The sequence below is a fragment of the Schistocerca serialis genome, chromosome 4 (genome assembly GCF_023864345.2).
Source record: "Schistocerca serialis cubense isolate TAMUIC-IGC-003099 chromosome 4, iqSchSeri2.2, whole genome shotgun sequence".
Lineage (NCBI taxonomy): Eukaryota > Metazoa > Arthropoda > Insecta > Orthoptera > Acrididae > Schistocerca > Schistocerca serialis.
The window spans coordinates 581,399,627-581,413,965 of NC_064641.1; the positions used below are offsets into that span (position 1 = coordinate 581,399,627).

Genomic DNA, 14,339 nt, shown 5'->3' on the forward strand with positions numbered 1-14,339 from the left:
AACATGTAAATCAAGCGTTTCCGGACACATGTCTACATAACATCTTTTCTTTATTTGTGTGTAAGGAATGTTTCCTGAACGTTTGGCCGTACCTTTTTCTAACACCCTGTATATCATCAATCATGGCGTAGAGTTTCTGGCCATGAGGCTTTGAACCAATAATGTGGTATAGTCTCCTAGCTTACGCGTGGCATCTCGTTCCGTGAGTGTTTGTTATGTTTGTAGTAGGTTGTGTGCCGGATAAGCACCTTAAACATGCCAGCTTACTTTTTTTAGTTTGTCAGACACACAATATTTGGACCACCAAATTGATATTTGGCATCTCCGAATTTGCTTTCGAACCTACCTTTCATTTCAAGTATGACTCGCAACAGAAACAGCGGGCCGTTTTGGCCGAGCGGTTCTAGGTGCTTCCGTCTGGAACCGCGTGACCGCTACGGTCGCAGGTTCGAATCCTGCCTCGGGCATGGATGTGTGTGATGTCCTTAGGTTAGTTAGGTTTAAGTAGTTCTAAGTTCTAGGGGACTGATGACCTCAGATGTTAAGTCTCTTAGTGCTCAGAGCCATTTGAACCATTTGAACAAAAGAAACTCAGCGGTACTCTTCCCTATGCCCGGTACAGTCTTTATACACTGAAGCGCCAATCGTACAGGCATGCGTATGCAAATAGATAGATATGTAAACAGGCAGAATACGGAGATGCTGTCGGCAACGCCTGTACAATACAACAAGTGCTTGGCACAGTTGTTAGATCGGTTACTGCTGCTACAGAGGCAGTGAGTTTCAACGTGGTGTTATAGTCGGCGTACGAGCGATGGGGCACAACATCTCATAGGTAGCGAAAAAATGGAGATTTTCCCCTACGACCATTTCACAGTGTATCGTGAATATCAGGAATCCGGTGAAATATCAAATCTCCGGACATCGCTACTGCCGGGAAAAGACCCTGCAAGAACAGGACCAACGACGAGTGAAGAGAATCGTTCATCGTGACAGAAGTGCAACCCTTCCGAAGATTCTGCAGATTTCAACACTGGTCCATCAGCAAGTGTGAGCGTGCGAACCATTCAACGAAACATCATCGATATGGGCTTCCAGAGCCGAAGGTCCACTCACGTACCCTTGATGACTGCGCGACACAAAACTGTACACCTCGCCTGGGCCCGTCAACACCGACATTGGACTGTTGATGACTGGAAACATGTTGCCTGATCGGACGAGTCTCCTTTCAAATTGTATCCAGCCCCAGACATAACATTATTGAGCATATCTGGGATGCCTTGCAACGTCCTGTTCAGTAGAGATCTCTGGCCCCTCGCAGTCTTACGGGTTTATGGAGAGCCCTGCAGGATTCATGGTGTCTGTTTCCCCAGCACTACTTCAGAGATTAATCGAGTCCATGTCACGTTGTACTGCGGCACTTACGCGACCTCGCGGGGGCCCTACACGATATTAGGCAGATGTACCAGTTCCTTTGGCTCTTCGGTGTACGTCATAGAAGTACACTTGACTCGCTACCTTAATAATTTTAAGAGATATTCTACGTCATATTCTACGAACATTCACGAAAATGTATCCCCACGACATAATTGCTAGGCTGTGATTCATAAATAATTGCGTTTTCCGCCTTACTTGACTATTTTTCTCCTCATTTATCAGTGTCATATTATTTTTACTTTTAAACGTTTATGTTATTTACTTACATGTACGTTCTTTACTTCCTGCAAAGAAACATGAAGGACGAGCCTGATTACCACGAAGTCATGAAGCAGGTTTTGTTTACTTTACTTGTCCTTAAGGTTGCTCCGTTGTATCGTATTTCCATTGTCCCATGACAGAACGTGCTATGAATCAACGGCAGACCTATTCTTTACTCGGTGTTATTCAAAGACGTACAGTGCAATACGGTGGAGTAGTAAAGGTACAGTATTTCCTGGTCGCTGGATAGGAAGGGGGGATCCTACTCCATGGCCTGCGAGGTCACCTGATATTAACCCCCTTGATCATTTCCTATAGGTATATCTGAAGTTATTTGTGTGTGAGACGCCTGTGGATATGGAGTTGAAATTAGTTGTGGGTAATGTAGCTGGTTCTGATAGGATTCGAAATACACCTGGGAAATTAGTCAGGGTGGGTCAGAATCTTGTTCGCCGATGTCACGCTTGCATTAAGGTTGATGGCCTTTAGTTTCAGCAAATTTTTTAAGTACGGTACAAATTTTACTTTCATTGTGACAGTGGTGGTATTTGCTGTCATGTAATGTAAATAAAAGAATTCACAGTAATGTGATTTTATTCCTATTATCTCCTTAAGCTGGCTTCTCCAACCCCAGATTCCGTACCTCAAACTGTTCATTGGAGCATCCTCTATGTCCTGTTAAATTTTTCCGCGCTGTTGCGGAAACACCCTATATACTAATAATCCAAATTTACATATATATGTTTTGATAGTTCATATCTTTGGAACAAACTGGCGTAGCGTTGCAATTTTGCTCGGTAGGGAGTCCATTAATTTTTAGACAACATAGTTGTGTGGAGGTAACAGCGATTGATTTACTTATAATCAATTATTTAAAATGACAGCCACAATCGCATTATTTATTTTGCCGCGAACCTGTTTCAACCCGCGATATAATCATCTTCAGGGCAATTTACACACTTGCCCTGAAGATGACCCCATCACGGGTTGAAACCGGTTGGCGACAAAATAAATAATGCGATTGTGACTGTCATTTTGAATAATTGATTATAGGTAGTCCATTGCTTTCTCAACAGATTCTGGAGTGCGTTTTCCAGCAGATGACATGGCAGCAATGAATGAAGTAAGATTGGAGTTTGAGCAACGCCACCCCATATTCAGGTGGTACTGGTAGTACGATATTATGATGGAGGTACAATGGTAATGGCGTAGTGTAATTATACCGAACTGAGTCACCAACACGTACACCAATTTATCGTGGTCACTATAAAGTCGAAGCCGACAGTACTGTTCAGGACACACGTAAGGAAAAACCTGGCCGACCAAAAACATCAACAAGGCCAGCTTCCAGCGGTGCTGTGTGGCAACATTTTACTAGATCAGCTCAGAATCTGTGAAGTAGGGTGTACGTGGAAGTGGGGTAAGCCGATGAAGTGTACGACGAATTCTGAGGGCTGAAAAGGGGAAAGTGTACATTCCTCCTCTAGAGGAGGACGATCAGGATCGAAGGAGGGAGTACTCCGTGTTGTTTGGAGATCTGCTCCTCGATGACGAAGGGTTTACAGGAACAATTATCTTGTCTGACGAGGCGCAATTCAAACCGAACGGTCCTGTAACCATCCACAACTGCCTGCACTGGGCTCCTGAAAATCCTCACATTCACATGGACAAACAGTTAATCTACTAGGTGTTAATGTGTAGTGTGGTCTGCCATCTTGCGGTTTGATTGTCCCATTCCTTTTTGAAGGAACTATAACTGGTGAGATGTATCTTCACATGCTGCAAACATTGTTTTTTTCTGCCAACCGAGAGGTATTTGGAAATGGAAGATTTTATCAATAAGATGCCGCTCCACTTCACAGATATGTCATAGCTTGCTTGGGTGAAAATGTATTTGGGTGTAGGATAGGCCGAAGAGGAGCTGTTGAGTACCCATCATGATCTATAGAACTTGCACCTATTGACTTCCACCTACGGGGGACCTATAAAAATGATTTTTATCAACAGAAGGCAGCTACACTGAAGGAGCTACGAGAAATCATCGAGGCATCCTCTGCGGCTATCTCACCTGTAGCACTGGCAGACGTAGTTCAGTCAACAATTCAACGCATCGATGTTGTTTAGCTGCTAAGGGGGGTCACTTTGAGCATGTAAAATAACCTACCCCCGTGCAAAAATTGTTACACTATGTCTGTTTGTTCCATTAATACGAAGAGAGTCTTAATTTTTATGGACCCCTGTATATACACCTGAGTGCAGTTGCGGTACGCGCAATAGAACTGTCCTCAAAACCTCAGGATAAAGTCATAACACGTTTTTCGTATCAATATGTAATTTAATCATAAATCTCCTTAGTACAATGGTTACACAGAGTGGTATCATGGTTACAAAATAGATAAATCACAACATTAACGTTGTAATATCGGTTGACTACACGACGATGTTTGGTGGTCGCTATCGATACTCTTCTGGCGCTGTCTGGTTGCCGTCTGCGACTGTCTCATCACTGTTTCCTGTATTGCCTTCCAACGACGCCTGCAGATGATCGTAGAAGTTTGGACTGCCGCTGGCCACTGTGTGCCCAATAGATCAGCTACGTAATCGCTTCGCGCCTTTCTCTTCGTTTCTTTTTCAGCGTTCCCGTAGTTCTCGCATTCGCTCGGCACTGTACTTCTTAGGATTTTTAGACTGCTTTCGACGCTAACTTTCCCTACACTGGCGTTTTATATAGTTCCCATCATATTTACGATTCATCTGGGACGACATCTTTCATTATTTTGCAGTTTTCAGTTTCGTACCGATTTTCACGTATTTCCTGCGAATATTTTCATCGTCTTCCTTTGTGTCCTATTAAGGATCCGCAAGCTCTAGGTATACGAGTTTCCACGCTACTCCGGTTTACAGCTTTAAACAAAGGTAATTCGCTATAATCACGATCATGCACCTACGCTGGCACGATGACGTCACAGGCACAACAAATACTGCGCGACAAACAGGTACACACGTGATCTCTCCACTATTGATTCAGCCATTGTTAATGCTTGTTTCTCATACGAGTAGTTATTAGGGATTCAAATGTGATGGTATTCTGTAACATAAGAAAGTTCCAGCGACTCGAACCGCAACAAGCGTATAGACATTTTCACGTCGAAAGTAATATTTGTTTGCTCGGCTTCTATACCATTCATCTGAAAACATTCATAGTATACGGGACAAATTTGAAGCCAACAGTACTGGAAGACGAATGACGACTTGTGAGTAGGCATAAAAAATTCCAGTTATAATCCCTTTAAAAACCTTCCTAATACCGACTTCTAAACCGAAACATCTGAGTACATTACATTTTTTTAAATTTCCCTGAGAGCTAATGGGGGTGGGGAGTGAGATCCTCCCTTGCTGCCAGTTGTAGGCGCCCTTGGTGCGCACATCAGGGAAGGTTTCTGTGGAGGTAAGGGCCAAGATGAACAGATGGTGACACAGTAGTTTAAGTCAGGAACGCATGTACCAATTTCAATCAAATCTTGCATATGCGTGGCTCATTATGTGTACAAAAATACTTATGGGGGAGTATATTCTAACCGCCCCTAGCGGTGGGGTGAAGTTGAGAAGAGGTAACATGTGAAAACGTTCGAGGACGAGCTGTAATATTTAACTAATCCAGTTATTTAACTAGAATATTTTAAAGTATAAAGTGCCATCTGTCTCCCATTTACGTTATTCAGTGTATCAACCAGGTCGCGGGAATGAACACTGCATCGAGACAGTAATTTTCCCAGGCTATTTCGGAGCCCAAGATCAAGACGCACAGCTCAATTCTATGGATATGTTGTAACGTCCTCTGTGGAGTCCCATCGTGTAAAGCAACGACGAATCATACAGTTGCAGCGAGTCCTTTTTTCCTCAAACGATAATCATAGCAATTTGTCTTAGAATTAAGAAACTGCAGTGTGTAATTCGATAGAGACAGGGGTGAAATATGTGTATATGTTAAATATGTTAAATGTGTGTGCGAAATATATGTGGCATATGCGTATGCTGGCGAAGCTGCTGGAAGAAAGCCTCAAGAGTGTAAATTAAATCTGGATGGTTTGTTGGTTGGTTGATTGATCCGGGGGACGGAATCAAACAGCGAGGTCATCGGTCCTATTGGGTTAGACAAAAATGGGGAAGTAAGTCGACCGTCCCCTTACACAGGAACCATCCTGGCATTTATCAGAAGCGATTTAGGGAAATCTCGGGAAACCTAAATCAGGATGGCCGGACACGGGTTTCTACCTTCGTCCTCTAGAACGCGAGTCCAGTGTGCTAAGTACAGCGCCACGTCGCTCGGTGTTAAAAATCTGGAAAATCCATGGTTTCCACATGGTCCATTACGTGTTGCATGTAGACAGGTGGGGCAGCCGAAAAAGTTATGCGCCACAGCTCTCGGTATTATACCTGAAAAATCCAACCTTTATGATGCATTCTCACAGGTGGGGCAGCTGAAAAAGTTATTTGACTTCGCAGAAGACAGAAAGAGCAAAACTATTGTACTTCCCAAAACACTTCAATAAAATTTTTCAAAATTGCTTTAACGCGCTTATTGTCTTTTATTTATTTTGTAGATGTAATTGTGTCTGTTTTGTACATTTGTACCTCATTAGAAAGAGAAAGAGGCACGTCAGGCACAGCTACTAGTGGCCGAAATAACATATCAGGTATTGGCTGACAAGATTTAATTTTAATGTTCTATTAAACTGGACCTGTATCTAGCCATATGCTCATCTACAGCAGCATACTGTATTAAAAATAAGTGCCTTGCAACTGGTGTCCACTTTTAGTCACCTTGAAGTTTCTAAAATACCTGCAAGCCGTAGTGCACAGTGAGTGTAAAACAACTTTCGGTGTAAGCCCATACACTTTCCACATAAAGGAGAAGAGAGAGGGGAGGGGAGTTCTACTGCTGTTAATTCATTCATTTGTGGCTCGCTCGTGATCGTTATGAATTGGGATGTTATAGCCTTTTCGGGCGAAAGTATGTAGCAGGCTTAGCTATTCAAATGTGTATTATACTGCCAAACAGGACCAAAGAGAAATATTTAGAACTGAAATAAACAATTGTCTTATTAAAGAAGGTACTGAAATACTTTGAGCTTCTCCTAACAGTTGTTCTCGAAGACAGATTTATACGTATGATCCAAACCACAAATAAAAACGAACAGAAATTTTTAAAACTCACGCATCTGTTTGCAGGTACCTGCCTGAGTCGCCACGATGGCTGATAAATAAAGGACGCACAGAAGACGCTTGCGAGGTCCTGGAACGTATAGCGCGCACAAACGGAAAAACTTTGTCTCCTGACATCACGAAAAAAATTGATTTTCTTTGTCAACAAACAACTTCGAAAATGGGCTTTACAATCATCATAACCAACAAGAATCTCCTGAAAAATACGATTTTACTTGTGCTCAATAGGTGAGTGGAACAAAATATTAGGTTCATTAATTTTTAGTTCATTAAGTATAATTAGTTCAGATTATACCGAAACTGCTGATTAGAAACTTATGTAGTTTCTCTGAATAATATAACTGCTACGGTTATTTGATAAATAACGTCCCACAGCTTTTTCTCGGAATATACTCGTATTTAAGGTAAGAGTTATAATTTGGAGACAATATCAGTAAACGTTTCTTTTACATGTACTATTTTATACCTACTCTTCACTACATGGCCTTGCAACAGCATTTTGTAAAATCATATATTCCCTGTAAGTGCAGCGTTATGTAAGAGCATATACTCGTATTCCCTGCTGGTAAAACTCCGGTCCCTGTCTCGAAGCCATGTTTTCACTTCATGAATTCCTCTCTCATCATCTTCGAAGTGTGTCCGTTGTAGAGAACAGCTAATACAGATACTTACTGACAATTATTGTTTCCACGTGCCGGCTGTTGTGGCCGAGCGATTCTAGGCGCTATAGTCTGGAACCGCGTGACGGCTATGGTCGCAGGTTCGAATCCTGCCGCGGGCATGGATGTGTGTCATGTCCTTAGGTTAGTTAGGTTTAAATAGTTCTAAGTTCTAGGGGACTGATGACCCCAGAAGTTAAGTCCCATAGTGCTCAGAGCCATCTGAATCATTTTTGTTTCCACGTGCCATTTGCGACTTGAACAGGAAAGGTGGGATCAGATTCTTGAAGTTTTCCCAGTGTGCTGTATGTTCGATGAGGTTTCGGGATTGCAGCCGGATCATGTTGACTTTTTGCGACGATATTTCGGCTGGCAATCGTCCAGTCATTTGCAGGTGAGTGTCAGTCACCTGAGACTGGAAGTAATTTTTTTTTCTCTTTATTGTATTTCAATGCCCCATAAGGGGCGGGCTGGCAGCAGTAAAGGTGCTGCTCTTCAGCCGAGAGACAGACAGTAAGTACAGAACATTGAGACATTTAAAACAACATAAAACAGGAACTATGGCGAAACAGACATATAAAAGTGGAAACATAATGGAAGATTGTGTAAAAAATGGGGCGACTAAAAATGGTGATAAAAATCTAAAAAATGTGCACCAAAAACCACACACCATGACGATTAATAGAAACACAAGGCGAATTATGGCTGGAGCATAAAAGTAGCGATGGGCGGCGTAGCGCATAACAATCACTGACAGCAACACTGTGTACAAGTCCAGCACATGATTAAAATCACAGCTTCTGACGTGAGGGGAAAACAGCACCAAACACAACACTGACATAGCACACTGACGATGATGAACATACTGAGAGGATCTGCCAGGGCGATGGAAACGAGGGAGAATGAAAGAAAGGGAGGAGGGGCGGTGCTAAAGGGTGAGAGGCGGGAATGGGCGAGGGGTGGCGGGCCGAAGGGGACCAGGGAGGGAACGACATGGGAGGGAAACAGTTGAGGAGGGGGTGCAGAGACTCGGTGGGGCAAGGAGGAAGATCCGCTCTGGGAGAAGGAGGGGAGAGGAAACGGGGAGCCCTGGGGAGAGGTGAACAAGGTCAGGCTACATTTGGTAGGAAGGGTAGATGCCATGGCAAAGTTCAACATCCAGGAGAGGAAGTTGCTGGAAATTGTCCTGATGAAGGACGTGGAGGGTGTGGAGGCAGAGAGAGGGAGGGATATAGCGAAAGAGGCGCATCAAGGGTCAGGGGGTGGAGAGGAAGGAGGAAACCAGGAGGTGGGAGGGGGGGGGGAATCGAGCCTGCAGACAGTGTAAAGTATGCAGATATGTTGGAGGAAAAGGAGGAGGTGTGGAAGGGAACGAGGTCATACAGGAGTCTTGTGGGGGAAGGAAGCAGACGCGGAAGGCAAGGTGGAGTGGGTGGCATTCTAGGTTTTGGGAGGCCTTGTAAAAGTGGGAGGTGGGGGCGGAGATCCACGCAACACTGGCATAACAGAGGATAGGATGGATGAGGGATTTGTAAGTGTGGAGGATGGTGGAAGGATGCAATCCCCATGTCTGGCCAGACAGGAGTTTCGGGAGGCAGAGGCGGGAATGGGCTTTCTGCTCTATGGTCAGGAGATGAGAGGTCCAGGTGAGGTGATGGTTGATGGTGAGGCCAACTTATCTCAGGGTGGGCATGAGCTGGATGGGACAACCATAAATGGTAAGGTAGAAATCATGGAGACGGAAGGAGTGGGTGGTGTGGCCTATGATGATTACCTGTGTTTTGGAGGGGTTGATACGAAGGAACCACTGGTTACACCAAGTGGTGAACTGGTCAAGGTGGGTTGGGAGGGTGTGTTAGGACCATTGAAGGGTAGGATAGAGAGCCAGGAAGGCGATGTCATCAGCATATTGGGAGACTGCAAGTTTCTGGCGTTGGCTTTATAGCAAAAATCGGCGCGGAAAGGCATGTGCATTGGCGGCCATCACAGGAGCGTCCTCTATCGAAATGCGCACCCTCTGGAAATAGTGTTCCATCTGTGGAGCGCAGGCTCATGCATAAAGGTGAAAACTACAGGTCCACCCTCTGTTGAAATGCGTGCTAGCGTCACTAAAAACCAGACGTCAGATATCGACAGATGTGTCATTATGAATAAACTGTCTTCTCTCAGAAGAAAGTAGAGAGATCACTGCGTCCCAAGCCTTGTCCAGTTGAAAACCGCCGTCTTTATAAGAATTTGTGCTAGGCGTATTTTCACAGATTCTTTCATTACTGAATCACAAAAGTTCTCGCTGGGGCCAAGATCTTTGTGGCAGAAAAATCCATAGAGTGTCCTGTGGTAATACAATGCTTCATGAACTGAGTGTGTCGTCTGACTGATGTAAGCTTTGCCACACTAGCAAGGAATTTTGTAGATCCCGGCCTTCTGCAGACCCACATAATCTTTTACCAAACCGAGAAGGGCACTAATCTTCGCTGGTGGTCTGAAGATTATTTTAACTTGTGTTTACTTAGGGTTCTGCCTACTTAGATAAAAGTGATTAACACTGCAAAATCACAGGTTAATGTAAGCGAGAGATATGTATATTACGCCGCGCGGATTAGCCGAGCGGTCTGGGGCGCTGCAGTCATGGACTGTGCGACTGGTCCCAGCGGAGGTTCGAGTCCTCCCTCGGGCATGGGTGTGTGTGTTTGTGTTAGGATAATTTAGGTTTAGTAGTGTGTAGTAGTTAAGTCCCATAAGATTTCCCACAATTTTTTTTAAATATGTTTATTACATATGTGAAATGCTGATACATTAATAACCAGTGTAACTGTTAGAATGCTGAATCCAAGCATGCAAACATGCTTGCATTGTGTTGTACAGGTAGAGGACGTATGTTTGTGGATGAGGTATCATGCCTGTTGCAGCTGGTCAGTCAATACATTCATGGTTAATGCTGTTTCTGGAAGACTCTGGAATTGTCCTCTGGTGATGTCCCATATATGATCAGCTGGGGACTGAACTGGTGACTGGGCAAGCCAAAGGAAAATGTCGACACTTTGACCAACTTGTTGGTTTACAATAGCGAAATGTGGGCGTGTGTTGTCCTGCTGGATGTCCCCTCTGGATGATGATCATGAATGGCACCACAAGAGGTCAAATCACCAGACTGACAAACAGTTTCGCAGTCAGAGTGCGTGGGATACCATGAGAGTGCTCCTGCTGTCATACGAAAACTCACCCCAGACGATAACTGAAGTGTGTACCTCCAACACGCCTAGCACACATACAGGCTGGTTACAGGCCGTCAACAGATCTTCTTCTAACCAATACACCACCATCACTGGCACCGAGGCAGAACCAGCTTTCATCAGAAAACACAAGAGGCGTCCACCCTATCAACCAATGAGCAGGCGTCCATCCTATCAACCAATCAGCTCTCGCATGACACCACTACTTGCGAATGGCGGTGGTTTGGGATTAGCGGATGCATGCTAGAAGGGGCCCGGCATGGAACTGTCCTGATCTGGTGACCGAACAAGGCAAGATGTCGACACCGACTTTTAACAGTTCGCTGTGTCACTGTTGTGCCAGCTGTCGCTCAAATAGCTGCTGCAAAATACAGTTATGATCCGCCAAAGCCATACGCGTCTTGGTAGTGCGACTTGGTCGTTCGAAGCCCAGCCTTCTTGCAACTGTGCCTTCTGGTTGTTGTGTACGACGTGATTAAAACGATACAGAGTGGTGGGCTAAAGAATGGTATAGCAACTGTGGTCATAGGGAGTCTGGACAGAGGCAGAAAGGATTAGCAACCAAGTGAACATACGAGATATGATTGGAAAGTTTTAAGAATGGATCCACTACTGCTTACTGGTTTGGCGGGCAAGTACACGGAGGGTGGGGAGTGAGTCATTGCCTTGTCTCTGAACGCCCTCTGACAGGGAACTGCATTTCCTCTATTCAGTTCGAGGTGGCGGCTGGTTGAGTTGGGTCTGTTAGCGCTTGTTGTCGGATTCCGTCTGAGCGAAAATGGACGTAAAAACGGAGCAACGAGCTTGTGTGAATTTTTTTTAAACCGGGAAATCTGCTTCTGACAGTTACGTATTATTAAAAACGGCTTTTGGAGATAATTGTGTGAGCCAGTAAAGTGTTTTTGTCTGGTTGAACAGATTTTAAAATGGCTTCGAATCATTTGAAGATGAACCACGGTCCGGCCGTCCTCCCACCTCAAAAACGAATGAAAATGTTGTGAAAGTTCGCGACTTAGTGGGCTCTGATCGTAGACTTAGCATTAGGGAGATTTCTAATGAACTTAATTTAAATTTCTATGCAGTTCAGTCAATTTTAAATGAAGATCTGAACATACATTAATTGTCCACAAAATTCATTCCGAAAGTGTTGTCAAGTGACCAGAGACAATACCGACTTGAAATGAGCCAAGAACTGATTAATCGGACTAAAAATTACCTAGAGTTGTTAAATAGGGTAATTACAGGTGACGCATAGTCGGTATATGGATATGATCCTGAAACCAATGTGCAGTCTTCGCAGTGGAAGAATGCAGGTTCACCACGACCGAAAAAAGCACAGCAAAGTCTGTCGATAGTGAAGAAAATGTTGGTGTTTTTTTTCGATTCTACCGGTATTTTGCATCATGAATTGAAGAGGACAGACAATTAACCAGGAATACTACAAATGTGTCCTTGAGCGTTTGCGCGAAAAGGTGTGGAAATACAGGAGTTGGGTGCTACACCATGACAATGCTCGGGCTCATAATGCCTTCTCCACCGTTGAATTTTTGACCAGATCCAAAATTCTTGTGCTTCCACAACCGTGATATTCCCCTGATTTCACCTCTGCGGACTTCTACCTTCTTCCTAAACTGAAATTTTCACTGAAAGGGAAGCGATTTGACTCGACTGAAGACATCCAGCCAAATATGGAGAGCGTCCTTACCACACTTCAGGAAAAAAAATTCCAGGAATGTTTCCAAAAATGGAAACACCGTTGGAGTCGGTGTGTTCAGTCAAAAGGGAACTATTTTGAAGGACATGCGTTACAGTAGCATGAAAGTACCACCAATGTATAATTACAAGCCCATTCTTAAAAGTTCCCAATTACACCTCGTATATACAGAAGAATTAGTTAACTTATATTTCTCTAAGCGAAGGAAGACTGAATTCAGGTAATGCAGCAAGAAACAGAGTCCAGCTCATCACTGACAACAGGGAAGAAGTGTGATGTTTGATCCCTTGACTAGATGGCGTCTGTACACTGTCAGAAGGCGAACTGGCTCCTAGTGCAGGTGGGCTGAGTCGCTGCCTCCTGCCATCCCATATTCCGGCGGCAGAGGGCGCTCTTAGTACACAGCCGCTGGATGCGTGGCTCAGCAGTCGCACACCATTGCGTCCGCTGATCCCGTGCGACCACTGTCAGCGTCTAAAGGAAACTTGCAATTCCGTTACCAACAGTAGAGCGCCCGTAAGGTGGTATCGATATGTGACACCACACTCGTGACCACTGCCGCCAGCAATCAAGTGGAATGGCCGCATACCTGCCAAGTCTTTCTGCAGAAGGAACATCCAGCTTCTTGGAGCCGTGTAACACGACCTCGCCCACAGTCAGTGAGCCCTACTAATGGCGTCTTTGTCGCCTTAAAGGCATTCTTGGTTAACAGCAACTCACCACGCCCAATCTCAAAGGTAACTAACGCTCGCGACTGTTACAGCGTGTATTTTCATACTCATAGTAGCACTACCAGCGCCACTCCTATGCGAATGGCGCGAAATCTATTAGACTTCGTCTTTCAGATGTAGAAACACGCCTACCAACTTTCGGTTACGGCACAAAACTCCCCTTTTTTTCCCTTCACTATAATTTTAAAATGATGTAAATGGAGGCTGTATTCATAAACTACTATTTGTTAATTGTATGTATGCTGAAATTGTTCTTAATAAGTAATGCCATCTTTTGTCCTGTTAATTATAGCGTGTATGAGTTTAATAGCGCAATTAGTTGTCTGAACAATTGTAATACGATGATCTACTAGTTTTACCCTTATTTCATGTTTAAACTCCGTCTAATTTATTATACGTATCTGTAAAACTACTATATGTAAATAATAGACATACTGCTTCCCTAGCGTCTTCTTGTTGCCGACATCACTTAAAATTTCACGCAGTACTAGGAATTAGCCTGCTCTCGTCTGTTGCCCACAACAGATTTCTACTTACTATGTACGCAAATGTTTAGTGTATGCAGTGTTTTCAATATGGTATATTTTTTTATACATGGTAAGATCTCCATAGATGATTCAATAATATTGTGGATTAAGTGTAAACATTTGTGGTACCAGTGATAAGACGCACATTTCCCATTTAGCCGTGGAAAATGGTGTACGATCGAAACGCTTAAGGCTGCTATTCAGTAAACAATGTGGCGAAGGCAATTTGTGTGCAACATGGCCACTACGTCTCATACTACACTTCTGCATAGCTTTAATCCTATTGACGTATCTGAGTATTTCTGTGGCTTCCTCGTCGAATCGGGGGTGAGAGTTGTTCTCCAAAGCGATAACATCCGTGTCGGCGAATGTTATTATTTTGTCGGTCTCCCAAAGCGCGTGCTCCGCCACCGTCGATTTCTCCACTTGTCGCTATCGGAAATACCTTTTATGTTCGGAGATCCTGACGTTCATAGATCGTCTAGTAATTCCCACACACGCTTTTCTACATGTACAACGTGTGCAGCATATTCCTGACATTACAAGTAGAT

General features: G+C 44.0%; 1 protein-coding gene across 1 annotated transcript in view; it reads left to right on the forward strand.

Moving 5' to 3' along the window:
* The first annotated feature begins 7,033 nt into the window (after positions 1 to 7,033).
* LOC126475070 (solute carrier family 22 member 8-like) overlaps positions 7,034 to 14,339 on the forward strand; it is a 31,294-nt gene continuing 23,988 nt past the window's right edge. Inside the window, exon 1 of the mRNA XM_050102630.1 lies at positions 7,034 to 7,152. Coding sequence (XP_049958587.1) covers positions 7,085 to 7,152 — 68 coding nt within the window. The 5' untranslated portion in view covers positions 7,034 to 7,084. The remainder of the gene's footprint in view (positions 7,153 to 14,339) is intronic.